The 19,578-nt window shown below is 38.0% G+C and overlaps 1 protein-coding gene across 1 annotated transcript in view; it reads right to left on the bottom strand.

The window, feature by feature from the left end:
* The window catches only part of LOC126469643 (vesicle transport protein SFT2B), a 66,459-nt gene continuing 46,881 nt past the window's right edge, over positions 1-19,578 (bottom strand). Inside the window, exons 3-4 of the mRNA XM_050096770.1 lie at positions 15,347-15,464; positions 1-2,364 (exon numbers count right to left, since the gene is read on the bottom strand). Of these exons, the coding sequence (XP_049952727.1) occupies positions 2,236-2,364; positions 15,347-15,464 (247 nt within the window). The 3' untranslated portion in view covers positions 1-2,235. The remainder of the gene's footprint in view (positions 2,365-15,346; positions 15,465-19,578) is intronic.

Below are 19,578 nucleotides of genomic sequence, written 5' to 3' on the forward strand. Positions count from 1 at the left end.
CTTTTATTAATTTTTTGGACTTCAGCAGTATAATGATAATTCCTTTTAGAGTTAAATTTTTGATTGCAGTAACTGCATGTATGAAATTAACTGAAGAATTCTGTTACACCTTTTTTTAACATAGTTACTGGTATGTGTAATTTTTTCCCACTCCAAATATTTGAGGGAGCAGAGTGAAACTGAAATAAAGAACATTAAGTTTTGGCACAAAGGTAATTTTGTGGAACTGAAAAAAATTTTTTTTTTCATTTCATATGGGAATACAATTTCTCAAGTTAAGAATGTCAGCAGATTGACCTTTCTTAATCATTACATAAAAATTTTGAATACTGTTTACGTACTTTTTTTAAAATAATGAGAGTTTATATCAGATTAAATATATAAATATAAAATTCACAGCATATGTAATTGACTTACAGAGTGAATTACATTTCACTTTTAGAAAATGAAATGCAATCAGAATTTGAGCAAAGTAAAAATTTCAATGTTTGATCTACGAATGTCATTGCTTTGTACCACTCTCACTTCTCACAATAAATTTACACTTCAGTGCCCACTCCACAAGACACTATTATGGAGGAAAGTGCACAACACTGTAATATCTTTTTACATATACTCTTTATGTCCAACATTTCAGCAATGCCAATGAAGAATATTTCAAATATACGCAAAGGAAAAATGTTACTTACTATTTACTCTAGAAGAATCATTAATGTGTTTATAGCTTCATATGAAACAATTGTGAACTACAAAAATGGCGAAAACAGGACCTTATTTTGTTGCATACCGTGTGGCATGATATTTTTAGAAGCAAAACAAGAAGACAGTCAGAAGAAACATTTGTTCACACAGATGGAAAAAAATCCATCAATTTGACTGGCTAAGTATAAACAAATACTAGGATAATAGACAACTATGCACTGTGTAGAAGAAAATTTTGAAATGATTTGTCTGCTGTACTTCAGCATACACAAAATTTTTGTGGCAACTATGGGATCACTCTCACGAATGGAAAAAATCCATTTGTAAACCCAATTACTACTTAACACTTCCATTGTATAGTGAGTGGTTATCTTTATCAGATAAATGAGCTATCAAAAATGTCAGAGCTTCAAATTATACCTTTACACTGCTCTGAGACAATGACTGGTTGCCACATGGATGCACTATTTAAATTCATCAGCTAGTAGAAACATAGAAATCCAATATACTGTATAGGACTGTTGTTTAATTATATCTGATATCAAATTGTACCAAAAATCAGTACCAACACACATTTTCAGTTGTGCTGACATGGTATGACCAACACTGCTTAGTTAATGACAATTGTACAAATACTGGCTGCAAACATCAGAAAATGGAAAATCCTAAGAGAAGTTAATGCCTTTACTGTACAGAAGGAATTAGCTAAACTGGCACACAGACATGCTAAAACATGCCAATACAACATTCTCTCTTTTTCACAGAAACGGTACATACAATTAGCAACAGTCATGAAATGGGCTACTGATGAAATTTTACTTTAACATAAATAGCATGTAACTAATCACTTCTTTCTACTCTTTTTTTTTTAATGTAGCACTTGGCAAAGATATTCTTATTCTTGACATAATTCTTTTGAGTTTCTTAGTTACCTGACAAGTTTTAATCAGTTTATTTGAGAGGACAATATGGCAATTCTGTACAGTGTAATTTTCTATCCATGCTTCACCTTTCACAAAACAAGAAAAGTAGAAGCTGTTTCTGCTTCCTTTTTGTATAACAAATTTTACATAATTAGTTCTTTCATTCAGTGAACAATCAAATTCAATTTTCTCTGACTACTAATGTCAGCTAAAAATGAAGAAAGTGCAATAAACAATTCTTTGAAAACAGTAACTGAGTACAATGTAGGATGTGCCCTGAAACATTATTTAAAGATTATATCAACATTTGTACAAAAATAATTTCTGGAGTTAAATTTATAATCTTTAACACACAGTCAGCCTTGAAATACATTTATAACCACAAACATCAAGATATTTACAAGAATAGATAGTAACATAGTACATCAGTAATAAAAGCTACAGGTCACATCCTGGAAGGACAGCACGAAACACTCATGTGCACATACAAAATCTCTTGCATATACAGAGAAATATAAATTAACTTGTACAGATGATCCGAGTTGCTGCCTCCAACGTTACCACAATATCAACACAGCACACGAAAAATGTGCTTTTTCCTTCGCATCCATTATGCAATACAAGCAGAGACAGTTTTCTTAACTGCATCTCGAGCATATGGTATGTATGAGATAGAATACCACGTCATGGCAAGGGATTGAAGGATAACAAACAGCAGTGCCAAGCCAGCTTTCTTCCACTAGAAAAAATAATTGTATTGATGAGATTATTTTTAATGATTTTTAAGCAGTAAAATAAGTTGTGTGCACTACACTTACATAGAGTACTGTTCTTGGCAAAACATTATTTACTAACTAAGGAACAACTGTAACTAAAAGTACTCATTAAATGAATCTCACAATAAACTTATTATTAACACAGCCTCACAATACAATAATAAACTTGCACCATATATTTTTTGCTTGCCAACAAGTAAAAAAGAAGTCAATCATATTTACAGTATGGTTCTCTAGCACTTATTTTCATTCCTTGCATTTCAGTGAAAAAAGAAAGCTAATTGTCCAATATCTGAATTGTACAAGTGTGCTTTTCAGTTGAAGAATTGAAACAGCAACAAGTGCTGAGTGAGTATTACAATAATGAATATTATTTTGAAGCAAAATTATTAGTTAGATAAGTTTTTAATTACAAATTTCATTTTAATAGACTTTTTCCCTCATCCTCCTTGTAAATTTTTTATAATATTTACAGCAATTATGTAGGATTCTGTTAAACCACAACTTAACTGTTGTGTGACAAGAATGATTATGGATTACATTAAACAAAGTTCTAAAACCAAGCTGGTAATGACATTGCTACTACTGAAAGTTATGTTGTCTCTAGTCATTGGTTACTGTAATTCCTCCCACAATATTTATGTTATTAAATTTATTTTATTGCCCTTTGTCTGTTTTGGAGGTTTTCACACCAATCTGTAGAAGGTGCACACTTACAATTATCACGTAAAACAAACAGTATTTCTAATATTTGTTCTTACATCCAGTTTCTTTTTTCTTTTCTTAAGTAACTTTTTTGACCTGTAAGTACAATGCATCTTTGACACACACACACACACACACACACACACAAACAGGAACTTACCATATGAAACTGCAAATATATCTTATTACCAACAACAAACAGAGTGTATACATGGACAAGGAAAAAAAAATCCCCAAATTTTTCCTGGATGAAAATACATTTTCTCCAGGGTGAAAATACTGTTTTTCCGTGTTAAGTGACAGTATACTTTTCCTCGGCACTGTAAAACTTATCAATCCTTTGAATGTTTATGGTCTTATACACCGACGTAGAATTTCCGAGCACTTCAGAAAACTAAACTGGGGAGGGGGGGGGGGGGGGGGGGTGACCTGTTAGAAATAGGGTCGTTTCAGCAGTTGGCAGAGAGCACCAGGTAACAGGCGTCACTGCGCTTATGCAGCTACGATGACGCAGGAAGCCCGCATGTTCGTACGTGTAGAACATTAAAAGATCTTGCATTATGTCATAAAAGAAACAAGACATGAGAGGATACTTCAAGAGCATCGGAATTTGATGAACCATACTAAAATGCATTATTTGGCTTAAAGTGCACATTTGTATATCCAGAATCGGGTGTACATTTTCTTGAGTACCAATACCGTATTATCTCATGTTTGGTTCTTTATTATGGCATAATGCCATACGAGCTAGAAGATGTAAAACGTGCCCTTGAAATGCAGCGAACAGTTGAAACTAGCCAGCAGTGTGAAATTGAACACTTCGTTTAAAATAAATTGACTGCCTCAGCCCAAAAGACTAATAAAAGCCAAATCTCTTTAGCAAACCGACAAAAATAACTTCATTGTTCTGCAAGGCGATTAATGCTTGATTGTCAAAAAGGTGGAAATAAAACCTGAAACTAACAGCATATTTTAGCCTTCCGTAATTATGTGAATGTATTTTAATTCATTTGATAGCTCCCGGCTACAGAAATCTTTTGTTTTCATTTAATGTGAGAGCAATAAATTAAGAGGAAACAGCAAAATCACTAAACGTAAACACGGGTCACGTGGAAACCACCCACCTCCCCACTACAACTTAGACTGCTCTGTGGATCAGCCCCGGATCTGCGATATTTCCGAACCAGGGCAATACTAGATAGTGGTGCCCAGCCACACATCTGTAGCCAGAAGCAGGAGAAGGCGACTCAACTGCACTCAAGAGCCCACCCGCAACTGCTCAAACTAATCTAATATAAACAGCTGTCACGTCACGATCATCGGAGGCAATTTGTTGTTAGGAAGCGTTACATAGTCTTCCTAAAGCCTTTGACACACTTTGCTGTTGGCAGACGCTTGTATGAGCACTGTGTTTTATTATTGTATACGACGTATTTCCTTTGAGACTTAGGTTTTTTTTTCTTTTTTTTTTCTTCTGTCGTTCATGTTTTGTTGCTGCAGCATTATTCTGCAGAAGTGGGATACAGTAATATTCTTTGTTAGAGTATTGGTTCTTACCAGTCAAAATCACAAAAATTTAACTGAAAACTAAAACAATAAAAAATTCCCGGGATTTTTTTTAGAATTCCAGGTTTTTCCCGGTTTTCTCCTGAATGAAAAAATTCCCACATTTTTCCTGGATTTCCCGGTTGTCCCGGGTCGTATACACCCAGACAAACTACAGAACAGTTGTATACAACTGTTAACAAAGGCTACCAAATACATAATAATCAGGAATTTACAAGCTTAAGTATGATTCTTGTTCCTGCCACACTATAGGGCAAATAGGCAGAATTACCTGATGTAGGTTGCGCAATGATTAAGCACACAGCTGCTTGCCACACAGCTGATGAGAGTGACCGTGCTGTCACAGATATTGAAAAGAACTTGGAAACCACACACACATTCAATCATCCAACAACTGTTAACTGAATGAAAAAAACTCTGTTAGCAAACAAAAACTTCATTCAGAACTTTCACACTGTTTTAAGTCACAGGAAAAATGACAGTTGTACACCAGTCAAACACACATGCTAGAACAAGATTTTCATAAACTTTTGTTATACTTGCTTTCAGTATCTGTACATATAACATCAAAATATCTGTTAAAGATTAGTGTTTACCATAGCCTACTTAAATGGAGTATGAAATATGGATGTAGCTTATGATATAAGAGAAATTAACACTATACAATATCATATACTTAATGCGTGAATACAAATGCTATCTACATAAAACGAAACTAATTGTAACTTTCTGGTTCCAATCAGGTGTGTGTTGCACTACAATCTGACAAGCAAGCTCTGTTTATAATTCTCTGTTCTTATATTTCAGTAGTCGCACAAAAGAAAAGGAAGAAGAAGAGACAAATGTCAAGAACACATATTTGATCTACTATTTGTTTTATGTAATAATCTACATGTGCACCTTTCATAGGCAAGTCTGAAGACACCTAAAACCAGGAAGGACAATGAAATAAGTTTGAGGACATAAAAGTACTGGTTACTAGAATTTCTTCAAAATTAATTTATAATAGAGTCACAGTGTTTCATCATCCACTATGGAAAAAAGAATCATATTTCTTCATTGCTGGTAGACTTCTACATAAGTACTCGGCAAATCACTGTAGGGCATGGCAGAGGGTATATAGCGTGATACAATATGTAACCTTTCTTCTTGTTCCTGTCACATACAGACTGCAGGACTAATGACTGCTTAAGAGTGAGTGTGTGTGTGTGTGTGATTAACCTAATTCTGTCTGCATGGTCCCAATGGAAGTGATACAAAGTTGACTGAAGAATATATCTACTTTTTTCAATTAATACGGGGTTTTCATGTTTTTTACATAGGCTTTCATGTGATAATTTGTGCCTATTTTCCAGAACCTGCCACTTAGTGTTTTCCAACCTTTCCATAACTCTTTCCCATGAGTCAAACAACCCACCTGTGCCGCCCTTCTTTGCATACATTCAATATATCTCTCTTAACTAATCAAATATGTACTGACTGACGAGATAACAACCAACATTTAATTTCCATATATAGATATCGTTTAATGATCTACTTGATAAAGCTTAAATCATTTGTTATATTTTGTGGACCATGGATGTTACAGTGGTGGGATGGCTTGTGTGCCTCAAAGATACAGATACCTGTACCATATGTGCATCCACAATGCAGGGGAAACTGTTGAGAGGGCAGACAAACATTGTTCCTGAGGAGGGGCAACCTTTTCAGTCTGGATGATTTATAGATGTGGCCTTGTAACATCAAACAATGTAGCCTCACTGTGCTGGTGCTGCGAATGGCTGATAGCAAGTGGAAACTACAGCCGTAATTTTTCCCAAGGCAGCTCTACTGTGTGGTTAAATGATATGCATCCTCTTAGGAAAAATTTCTGCATTTGGATCTCCAGACAGGGTCTACTCAGGGGGTTGTTGCTACCAGATGAAATGAAACTGGCATTCTAAGGATAGGAATGTGTAATGTTAGATCCTTTAATTGGGCAGTTAGGTTACAAAATGTAGAAAGGGAAACAGAAAGGTTGAAGTTAGATACAATGGGAATTAGTGAAGTTTTGTGGCAGAAGGGACAGGACTTCTGGTCAGGTGACAACATGGTAGTTAAATACAAAATCAAATTGGGGTAATGTGGGAGTAAGTCTAATAATGAATTAGACAATAAGAATGTGGGTAATCTACTATTAACAGCACAGTGCAAGCATTATTGTAGGTCAGATAGGCATGAAGTAAAAACACACACACACACACACACACACACACACACACACACACACACACAGACACATACCTCTTTTGACAATGTTGACTGGAATATTCTCTTTGAAATTGTGAAGGCAGCAGGTGAGCCATGTTGGCTCAATTCTATGTATTCACATCTTTGCCTACTGGCACAATCTGTCTGTCTAGTTGCCAGATGGTTTTTCCGTCACCTCTTGGTTGATTCTTTGTTTGTAATTCCTGGCTTGCTGATGCATTCCTCATAAGTTGAGTTTTTATCTTGTAGTAATTGGGCATAATTTATCCAGTAGTGTCCGTTCTTCTAAACCACCTTATTCAGACCCAGCCTGCCGTACATTCCCCTACCATGGTTTCCCTGTCTGAAGTTAGGTTTTTATCCCCTTCTTTCCCGTCAAGCAGTTCTGTAAAATACTTTTGCCACCCTTCTAGGCCTTTGCTTTTATCTCCAATTAGATTTCCGTCCTTATCCTTCAAATCTCTTGTTCTTTCATAGAACCTTCTGATTTCTTTATTGTCTCCCATTTCGTCCAGCTGCTCTATCCTCCTCCTTTCATGCTGCCTTTTCTTTACCCTATAAAGCTTATCCGCTCTTTTCCTCTTTTCTCTGTATTCTTCTGCCACTAACCTCGTGTTGCTGTGCAACATTATCTGTCTCGAAACTTGCTGGCAGATTAAAACTGTGTGCCGGACCGAGACTCGAACTCGGAACCTTTGCCTTTTGCGGGCAAGTGCTCTACCATCTGAGCTACCCAAGCATGACTCTCACTCTGTCCTCACAGCTTTACTTCTGCCAGTATCTCATATCCTACCTTCCAAACTTCACAGAAGCTTTCCTGTGAACCTTGCAGAACTAGCACTCCTGAAAGAAAGGATATTGCGGAGACATGGCTTAGCCACAGCCTGGGGCTTCCAGAATGAGATTTTCACTCTGCAGCGGAGTGTGTGCTGATATGAAACTTTCTGGCAGATTAAAACTGTGTGCCGGGTAGTTCAGGTGGTAGAGCACTTGCCCGTGAAAGGCAAAGGTCCCGAGTTTGAGTCTCGGTCCGGAATACAGTTTTAATCCGCCAGCAAGTTACATATCAGCACACACTCCATTCATTATCTGTCTCACTTCATTTCTCTTGCGTACTACTGTTGAACATTCCTCGTCAAACCACTTAACCACCCTTTTGCGTTGTTCTCTCCCCAGTATCTCTTCTGCAGCTACACTGATGGCGGTTTTCAATGACTCCCATTTAGTTTCCATATTATCTTCATTCACTGTGTTTCTCCCTGCTTCCAATAACTCTTCTAGTTTCTTCCTATATTCTTCCTGTGTTTCCTTTGTTTGGAGCCTTTGTATATTGTGTTTCATTCTTATCTTATTCCTTTGGTTTCTTACCAAATCTATCTTCTGCCTGTATCTAATTTGTACTAAGTAGTGGTCTGTCTCTCCATCTGCCCCTCTGCAGCTGCTAACTTACATAATATCTGATGCATGCCTTTTGTCTATGAGTATGTGATCTATTTGGTTTCTTGTGTTTCTATCTGGTGATACCCACATACATTTCTATGTATCTTTCCTTGGGTTATAGGTGCTTTTAATTATCATGTTCTTCCCACTGGTGAAGTCTGTTAGTCTGAGCCCGTTATCATTACTGTCATTGTGTAGGCTTTCCTTTCCTATTATACTTCTATGTACCTCTTCTTTCCCTATTTTTGCATTTAGGTCTACAAGTATAATTTTCACATCGTGCCTTTGAATTTTACCAATTTCTTCTTCCAATCTGGCATAAAATATATCCTTTGCATCTTCATCTGGCTCCTCCTTAGGGGCGTAGACATTCACTATTGTAATGTTAAAAAAATTTGCCCTTATCCTTACAGAACACGTTCTGCCACTTATTGCCTTCATAGATCTATATAGAAGGAAACCAGTGCCTTGGCCTGTATCTCCACCGCTATACAACATTAGTCCCAACGCTATCATTCCTTGCCCTTTCCATCTGGTTTCTTTTAATTCTGCTATTTTCACTTGATACTTATATAGTCCATTCCCAATTTCTTGTAGCTTGCCAGGCCTCTTGAGTGTCCTCACATTCCAGGTGGCTATCCAAATATCCGTGTTCCTTCTCTTTAACCGTTTTTCTTGGCGGGTCGTCAACATGCAATCCTTTCTGTTCCAAGGCATATGTATAGTATCCGCAACAGCACTTTTTTCCGGGGTGGGGTTGTTAGCCTCATACCCAACCCCAGACTTTGAGGACCTGGAATTTTTTAGGATTTACTCCCCTAGGAGGGTTGGTTTCCCTAGCCCCACCCTACATTGTGGGACACACTGACTCCTCCATCGAGACCAATCCAGCTTGGGTGACCGTGCCAGTAGCTACGCTATCGCTGGCACAGCTCTCGACTTCGTCAGAGCGCGCAAACCCTCGCGCCCAGCACTGAAGGTGCCTACGATAAGGCGGTGTCCCCTGAGAGAAGGAACCGTGATTGAGAATGAAAGGGAACAGGACTCAGAATTGGAATCAGAGCTAAATGTAGAGGATCGGGAAGAGGAAGTAGTACCAGAGCTAGAGGAAGTGAAGTATGCTATCAAGACCATAAAAAATAATAAAGCAGCAGGAGAAGACGGCATACAGGCCAAATTATTAAAATATGGGGGAAAGAAAATGGAGGAGGCAGTCTGTGAAGTGATAAAGAAAATATGGATAAAGGAGGTAATGCCTAAGGAGTGGAACATGGAAATTATCTGGCCATTATATAAAAAAGGTGACAAGTCAGAATGTAGCAATTATCATAGAATCACTCTCTTAGACATAACATATAAGATATTTAGTAAAATTTTAGCCTCCAGACTTGAGGGATTATGGAAGGGTTATTGGGGGACTATCAGGCTGGATTTAGGTGGAACAGATCCACGATGGATCAGATATTTTTATAAAGACAAGTGATAGAGAAGTTTTATGAGTATGACAAGCAACTACATCAGTTGTACATTGATTTTAAGCAAGTGTACGACAGCCTACACAGGAAGAAAATTATACAGATCACGAAAGAATTTAGAATCCCACTAAAACTGGTCAATTTAACAGAAATGACAATGAACAGTGTGTAAAGTAAGAGCAGAGCAAGAACTGTCTGGTGAATTCCAAGTACAGAGGGGGCTACAACAGGGAAAAATAATCTCTACAATGCCATTTAATTTAGTTTTAGAAAGGGGATGTGGTAAATGCCAATAAACCCAAGAGGAACAATACTTAATCGGCAAGTTCAAGTGGTAGCATATGCAGATGATGTAGCATTAATGGCTAGGAATGTAAGGGCACTAAAGGGGAACTACGATATGTTAGAGGAAGCAGCAAAAGAAGTAGGTTTAGAAGTAAACATAAAAAACAACATATATGGTGATGGGGGAGCCCAATATAAATGGACAAAAGAATTCAATAGTAATGAATGGGAAAGATTATGAAAGGGTGAAAATATTTAAATATTTAGATTCTGTAATAACGGAGAACAATAAAGTAGCAGTAGAAATTCAAGAAAGGATAGCAAGTGGAAATTGTTACTCTTTTGCCTTGCAGAATGAATCTAATTCCAGGAATGTTAGTAGGAATACAAAAAACAAAATATACACGACCATATTAAGACCTATAGTAATATATGGATCAGAAGGCTGGATTTACATTAAAGGAGGAGAACTGGTTATTGAGATGGCAAAGAAAGATACTGAGAAGAATTTTTGGAGCAGTGAGAGGGGAAGATGGCTGGAGAGTAAGGACAAATGTAGAACTACAAACTCTTTTTGGACAGACTGATATTGTTTTTAAAATTAAGCAGGGAAGACTAAGATGGGCAGGACATGTACAGAGAATGCCAGAAACTCTGGGTGTCAAGAAAGTTTTCATGGCAAAACCTGACAGGAGAAGGAGAAGAGGTAGACCCAGAAAAGGTGGCTGGACGATATGGAAGAAGATCTAAAGGCGATGGACAGAGAAGAATGGAGGCAGGTGATACAGGAGGCCAAGGTTCTTCAAGGGCTGTAGAGCCAACCAAGAAGAAGAAGAAGAAGAAGAAGAAGAAGAAGAAGAAGAAGCTGGGTTTTTAATGTAATAGTTTTTATATGTTTCCAGAATTATGTGATTCACTTCGGCCAGTGTGTAAGAAATTTATTTTTTTTATTGAACCTATTTGTGCATTGCTTACCTGTAAATCTGAACTGAAGCATTTCCATTTTTAAAGAATGTTTGAAAATGCTCTATATTTACAGTGGTAAGATGGAGCAAGAGAATTCAGAAGAAATGTATTTTTGGCATGTGGCCTTACTCTGATTGATCAAATATGTTTTCAGATTCATGCAATTCAACTTTGACCAGTGTTATAAAAATTTATTTTTTATAGTTATTTATATTGAACCTAAAAGTGTGTTGTTTACCTGTAAATCTGAATTGAAGAGATTCCATTTTTAATGTGTGTGTGAATCGCTAGGATGCGTAGTGTAAGCAAAATGGCAATTATCGAGAGAATCAAGAACCATGCTGCGATTGAATATCTTAATTTGAAAGGAGTGACACACAAGGAAAATGTGAAGGGCGTGTGGAATACACGTAAGGACAGTGCTCTGTCTTATGCAACAGTGAAAAACTGGGTGTCCAACTTCAAACATGAAAGAATGAGTGTGGAAAATGCGCCAAGGAGTGGAAGGCCTGTCACTGTTGCCACTCATGAAAGAGCAACTGCCATTCACGGTAAGATTTTGCAGGATCGTCGAACAATGTTGCAGCACACTGAAACCACATTTGGAATCTCCCATGAGCGTGTACAAGACACTGTTGCGGATATTTTGAGGGTGCAGAAAGTTTCATCTCAAAGGGTCCCAAAAGACTTGAATGCAGATCAGAAACAGGAGCATGTGCATTGTTGTGAAGAAATCGTCTGTCAATTTGAAGCGGATTAAGTAGGCTTTCTTGCAAGGTATGTGACAATGGATGAAACATGGGTTCACCACTTTGATCGCGAAACAAAACAAGAATGGAAACCACCTCCATCACCTACCCCAAAAAAATTCTGAGTGCAAAAAAAAGTTGGTAAGATAATGGCATTGGTCTTCTGGGATGCAGAGAGGTAATTACGATGGATTACTTGCAAAAGGGTGTACCCATTAATGCACTATACTATTGCACCCTTCTGCATCATTTGAGAGAAAAGAGAAAGAAAAAAAGGTGCAGAAAAATTGGTGTGCGGAGTTCTTTTGCATCAGGACAATGCACAGCGCAGAAAGCCCTCACAACACTGGAAACTCTGCATGACTGTGGGCTCTAATTGTTATGTCGTCTGCCATATTCTCCAGATTTGGCTCCATCAGATTTTTTTCTTTTCCCAAACACAAAAAATGATCTCAAAGGACAACGATTTGACAATGAAGACGCAGTGATTGATGCTGTGAATGCTTGGTTGAAATCTTAAGACCTTTTATTTGATTGGTTTGCAGGAGTTATCAGAGTGTGCCGGCAAGTGTATTAGTGTACACGGGTACTATGTTGAAAAATAAATTGATATTCTGAAATTTCTGTTATTCTTTATTTGTTAGGCTAGAAATTTTACGAACGCCCCCCCCCCCCCTCCTCCTCCCTCGTATTTATGGCAGTAAGATGGAATAAGAGAATTCAGAAGAAATGTGTTTTTTGCCAGGCAGCTGAATTATAGGATTTATCTGTGCAATAAAATACTGTTGGTCTCTTGTGAAGTAACAAATGAATTGTTATAAATGACCTGCACTTTCCCATGTCCGTATAGTTGTTCATTTATCCTGGGGTGTTCACTGACATTTCAGCAGGGGTAAAATACAACTTGTGCAGAAACCAGACAGTAGTTAACAAGAGATTAAGGAAATGAAAAGGAAGCAGTGGTTGAGAAGGGAGTGGGACAGAGTTGTAGCCTATCCCCAGTGTTATTCAGTTCGTACACTGAGCAGGCTGTGAAGGAAAGCAAAAAGAAATGTGAAAAGGGTATTACAGTTCATGGAGAAGAAATAAAAACTTTGCTTGCTGACAACACTGTAATACTGTACGAGATGTCAAAGGACTTGGAAGAGCAGTTCAATGAAATGGATAATGTCTTGCAAGGAGGATATGAGATTAACATTACTGAAACCAAAACAGAATATACCCGAATTCAATCGAGCAATGCTGAGGGAATTAGATTATGAAATGGGACACCAAAAATAGTAAATTAGTTTTGCTATTTGGGCAGTAAAATAACTGATAATGGCCAAAGTAAAGAAGATGGAAAATGTAAATTGGCAATGGCAAGAAAAGTATTTCTGGAGAAGAAAAATTTGGGAACATCGAAAATAGATTTAAGTGTTAGGACCTTTTTTTCTGACTGTATCTGCCTGGAATATAGCCTCGTACAGAAACGAAAGTTGGACAATACACAGTTTGGACAAGAAGAGAATAAAATATTTTGGAAATGTTGTGCTATAGAAGAATGCTGAAGATCAGACATTTTGATTGCCTGATTATGATGACATAGTGAATAGAACATGAGAGAAAAATTTGTGGCATAAATTGACTAAAAGGAGGGTTCAGTTGATACAACACACGAAGCATCAAAAAATTGTGAATTTGGTAATGGAAGGAAGTGTGAGAGGTAAAAATTAGAGAGAGAAAACAAGTCTTGAAAAAAGGAAGCCAGTTCAAATGGAAGTATGATGTGTCAGTTATGCAGAGATGATGAGGCTTGCACTGGACAGACTAGCATGAAGAGCTGCATCACACTGGTCTTCGGACAAAAATTACAGTTCAAACTGCTACCACGTGCTGTCAAATTTCCCGAGGTGTGCTGAATTTGTGAAGCTGTTAACTACCCAAGTGCACATTTAGCTACACTTTTTCAGATAGGCAGGAAGGAAGGAAAATTAAAGTTTAATGTCCCATGGAGAGTGAGGTCATTAGAGATGGAGCATAAATTTCTATTACAAAACGATGGAGAAGGAAATTGGCAGGACCCTTTTCAAAGGGACCATTCCAGCATCCGCCTGGGGAAATTACAGAAAACATAAATTTGGGTGACTGGACAGGAATTTGAACTGTTATCCTCCCAAATGTGGGTCACTTTCAGATAGGACTGTCAAATTTTATTTTATTTTTTCTTTCTTACAGCCACAGCCACTTTCCTTTTATTAATGTGAAAAAAAAAAAAAATGACACTTGCTTGTGACCCCAAGCTTTAACTACTCAATCCTAATATATTACAAGTGGACAAGTATAGAAATGGCAAAAAATACATTTTTTTCATTATTTTCTTACATTATACTAATATTTCTGCTCCAGCTGCCAGAGACGTGGTTGTGTCTCGTCTATTTTTGACAAAGGCTTGGTTGGCAGAAAGCTAACTTTCAACAGTCTTTTTGTTGTGCCTTTCTGTGACTCAGCACCTGTGCTATGTGGGGAGTAGCAACTATCCTTTACATTATGTTGTTACATTCCATCCTGGATTCTCCACTGTTTGATACTAAAATTTCTTCTGTTCAATTTTAATGTTACACTTTGCTATCTGGGTGTAATGGGAAAATATAATATATTGCCATTACTTTGTTTATTTTGAAAAATATTGTCTCCATTGGACAAATAGATGCAAATGTGCATCAGTCAACTTATGTCATGACCTATACTTATTCTGTACATCTGTATTTGAGAAACGTTTCCCGTAAAGCATAATTATGTAGTGCTTGGAGCAATTTCAACGAAACTTAGTGATGTGCATACAATCAGGAAAATACTAGAAATAAGACATGCTCAGCACGCCTACATCTGTGTGGGTGTAAGAATGCAATAACATGGGAAAGTAACCAGAACTATAATTAGCATCCGCAGCATAGGCCCTTGCGGTCAGCACTGCTGCCTCTAAATTGCCGGGTCCGGGATTTAACTCCTGGTTGGGACAAAGATTTTCCTCACTCGGGGACTAATTGGTTTGTTGTCTTAATCATTTCACTTCATCTCATCTTCACTGATGCGCAAGTGGCATAAAATAAAAAGCCTCGCATTTGGCAGACAAACAATTCAAAGCTGAGTCTTCCAACCAACAGTGGCATACAATCATTTCATTTCAGCGTCAACCCAAAGTTTCTGGGATTGCTTAGCAACCTACTGGCAGCTGTGATGACACTTATCCCATAGTGATGGTGTGAGGTGCAAAATGGTTATGGGAAATAACAACCCAAAATGACGGATATAGATTTGATCATCATGTAAATAAACAATGTTTGTTTTTACACTACAAGCAGATTTCATTCCTATTATTATCCAATTTAAGATTAGGATAAACAAGTTGTGTTATCAGCTAAAGTACATAATTAAGGTACATTAAACAGAAAAAGAAAAAATATTTTCTTTAAAAAACTCCCTGAATTAGTGAACAAGGAATATAAATTGATTGAAATTATACTCACCCAAATGGCAGCAAAAAGAGTGAGTCCAAACATCACGATAACCATAATTGTTGCAATTACTCTTGTCGGGGCAAACATTTTCTTAATTTGGTTGACAGGCCCCATTAGGAAACACGTGCTAAAAGAAGAAAGGCACTTAAGCATACTAGTTCTTTCCACAAAAATATCAGTGTACTTTAGTATGATTGTTTCCAATCATTATTACATTCTTAAGTATACATATATGTTGCACGAATTTTGTATTCTGATAATAACAGGCATAAATATCTGACATAATTATTTCTAATTTGTCATATGTGTAAATATAAAGAAAATAAGATAGAGGAAATTGAGACTGAGGCTTTAGTTTTTCCCAGAGTTCTCATAGCACAACAATAACAACAACCATTATCACATTGTGTTATACATTTTAACGGAAATCAAAGGTCAAAACATAAAACTTTAAAGATATAAAAGAGCCAAATGGAAATAAAAGCATCCTTTCTTTTCCCTGTCAGCTTCATGCAATGAAAGAAATTTTAAAAGTCCAAAAGTTAGAGATTATATAAACAAAAATGGGAAAAGACAATATCTCAACAATTACTGATTGACTTAATTATCCAGGTGTTGATTATTTATCTTGCAAGAGGGTGAGGGGGGAGAGGGTGAGAGGGTGGAGAGGGTGGAGAGGGGGGAGAGGGGGGTGGGGGGAGAGGGGGGTGGGGGGAGAGGGGGGTGGGGGGGAGAGGGGGGTGGGGGGGAGAGGGGGGTGGGGGGGAGAGGGGGGAGAGGGGGGAGACGGAGAGGGGGGAGACGGAGAGGGGGGAGACGGAGAGGGGGGAGACGGAGAGGGGGGAGACGGAGAGGGGGGAGACGGAGAGGGGGGAGACGGAGAGGGGGGAGACGGAGAGGGGGGAGACGGAGAGGGGGGAGACGGAGAGGGGGGAGACGGAGAGGGGGGAGACGGAGAGGGGGGAGACGGAGAGGGGGGAGACGGAGAGGGGGGAGACGGAGAGGGGGGAGACGGAGAGGGGGGAGACGGAGAGGGGGGAGACGGAGAGGGGGGAGACGGAGAGGGGGGAGACGGAGAGGGGGGAGACGGAGAGGGGGGAGACGGAGAGGGGGGAGACGGAGAGGGGGGAGACGGAGAGGGGGGAGACGGAGAGGGGAGACGGAGAGGGGAGACATAGTCTGGAAAAAGTGAATAAAACACACACGGGAGAAACTGGATGATTATCTCCCAAACATGAACTGAAAGCTATTGACATGAAATACAGTATTTCAAATGTAATTTTGTATATAAGTTGCCAGTTTTTTTGCAAGTAATGTGTGTGTAAAGCAGTGGGCTTTCAAATATGAGGTGCAGCATGTTTTGCGAATACAGTAAATATTAGTTTCTGGTTTCAGTATTTTGAATTATACATGTTTTTCAGTTATCTGTCTCTAGTTTCTTTCTTACTACAGTTGTATTTACTATCACCACTTATTTCTAGCATGCACTAATTTAAGAGTAAGAAAGGATGAAGGTTTAATTCAATGTCCTTGTGTTCACAAGCACACACTTATGTAAATTTCTTTGTTCATTGTAAATAATCCAAATAACACAACTGAAATCATCTTATTATTAGATTTGTTAGAATATAATTATTGTTATTGTTTTCATTCCGAAGACTGGTTGACACAGCTCTCTATGTTACTATATCTTGTGCAACCCTCCATCTTTGACTAACTACTGCAACCACATCCATCTGAACCTGTTTACTGTGTTCATCTCTTAATCTCCCTCTAAAATTTCTACAAGTTCCACCCCTCTCACACTAGCCTTCAATACTAAACCGACGATTCCATGATGTCTCTGAACTTTTTCTATGAACTGACCCCTTCTATTAGTTAACTTATGCCACTAATTTCTTTTCTCCCAAAATCTGTTCAGTACCACTTCATTAGTTATGTGATCTCCCCATCAAATCTTCAGCATTCCTCTGTAGCATAACATTTCAATAGCTTCTGTTCTCATCTTATCTGAAGTTTTTATCACCCACATTTCACTGTCAGACAATGCTACACTTTAGACAAATGCCTTCAGAAAAAAAGAGACTTCACAACACTTAAATTTATATTTGATGTTAACAAATTTCTCTTCTTTCAAATGCTTTTCTTGCCATTGCCAATCTATATTTCGCAGCTTCTCTACTTCGCCCATCATCAGTTATTTTGCTGCCTAAATAGCATGACTCCTCTACTATTTTTAGCGTTTCATTCCTTAATCTAATTCCCTCAGCATTGCCTGATTTAATTCAAGTACATTGCATTACTCCTGTATTGTTTTTGTTAATGTTCAGCTTATATCCTTCTTTCAAGACACCATCCATTTCATTTAACTGCTCTTCAACGTCCTTTGATGTCTCTTACATCATTACAATGTCATCAGCGCAGTGGAAAGTTTTCATTTTTTCTCCCTGAACTGTAATTCCCTTACCAAATGTATCCTTATTTTCCTTCACAGGTTGTTCAATATATGGACTGAACAACATTGGGGTAGGCTGCAACCCTGTCTCACTCCCAACAACTGATTCTCTTTCATACCCACTGTGCAACTAACTGGACTTGTGTAAACAGTTGTGGATTCCTATGGCAGGGGAGATGTGGGATGTTTTCGCTGGCTTTGCCGCTTGCCCTCAGGCTCGAAACTGTGGCACCATGTAAGGTCATGACGACTTCTTTCTTGAACTGCTTGTTGAGTTCGTCTACCATGGAACTATAGTCAATGCACAGCACTATGAAGACATTCTGAGAAAATGTGATGCAAAAAGGTCAAAACAATCAGAAGTGCTGTCAGACAGAATTATCCTGATGCACAACAATGCTCACCCCCAAACTGCCAATCGGACGAAAGGTCCACTTCAGAAATTTGGGTGGGAAACACTGCAACATCCTTCACACAGCCCAGATCATCAGCCTGGTGATTTTCACATCAGTGGTGATCCAAAGACAGACGTGAGGGTGTTGGTTGCAGTCAGATGAGGAAGTGCAGGAGTGGGTGTGATTGCGTGGTTCTGGATCATCTCGACTGACTGCATTCTATGAAACAGGAATTGATTCTCTTTTCCCAGCATGATAAATGTCTTCTTCTTGTTCTCTTAATTGTGACTCTAGCTTGGTCCCAAGTTTTTGTAAAATTATCTTTTCCTAAATCTTAATATGATGGCACAGTAATGCTATTCCTCTGTAGTTTTCACAGAATATCTTGTTGCTCTTCTTAAAAATAGATATAATAATTGCCTTTGTCCAATCATCAGGAATCTCCACTGGTCCATACTGTCTTCATTATCATATACAGCCACTGAATTCCAATAGGCCCTGCAGCTTTGAACATTTCCACTGTGATGTAATTTACTCCATAAGCTTGCAATTTTTCCATTTCTAACACGGTTTTCTCTACATCCAAGATCTGCAGATCGTCTCTTTCTGTATCACCATGTCATTTATTCATTTTTTCTCCTGTAGTGGTTTTGTTTCTTTTGTTTTCCTCTATTTTATTATATTTATTTGTTTTGTCCTGTTTTTATATATTTTGGAATTATTTTTTCCATTCTTTCAAAACTACTACTTCCTTCCATACAGCTTTTCTTTGTTTGTTGACAACTTTTGAAGTATTTTCTTTTTGCTTCTTTCTTTTACATAGTACCTTCTTGTCATACTTTAAATTCTCTTCTATTTCTTCCGTGACTTTTTCCCTGAGACATCTTAGCCAATGCTATCATTTTTCTCTTTGCTCTACTCAGTGGTTTCAGTCTGTTTCCATTACTTTCCATTTTGTTTTGAGTCACTATCTCTTCGTTAGTCTTCTTCTCGACTAGTTCTGCAATTATCCCATGAGGAAGTTTCTTTGTGTGCAACTTTTGTGATGTCCTTTTACATGTTTCTTCTGCTGCCTTGACTAAGGCCTGTTTGAACCACCTCCATTCTTTCTCTGCAGCCCTCCTCTAATCTTTGGTAAGTGGTATTTAAACCTTTTTCCTTTATATATTTTGATTCCTTTATCTTTCAGTTTCCAGCTTCCATTTTTATCCTTTCTGAATTTCTTGTATGTACCTACCAACAATCTGTTGTCACTGTCTACATAATACTTGGTACCTCTTTCACTTCTGTCAGGCATGTTTCTGATTTCATCAGTTGTTCTACTGCCTATTATGAATTTCTGTATTTGGCAAACTTGTTACTGTGTCTCTTCTTACACGATCCATTACCAA

Source organism: Schistocerca serialis, chromosome 1 (genome assembly GCF_023864345.2).
Source record: "Schistocerca serialis cubense isolate TAMUIC-IGC-003099 chromosome 1, iqSchSeri2.2, whole genome shotgun sequence".
NCBI classification, from domain to species: Eukaryota; Metazoa; Arthropoda; class Insecta; order Orthoptera; family Acrididae; genus Schistocerca; species Schistocerca serialis.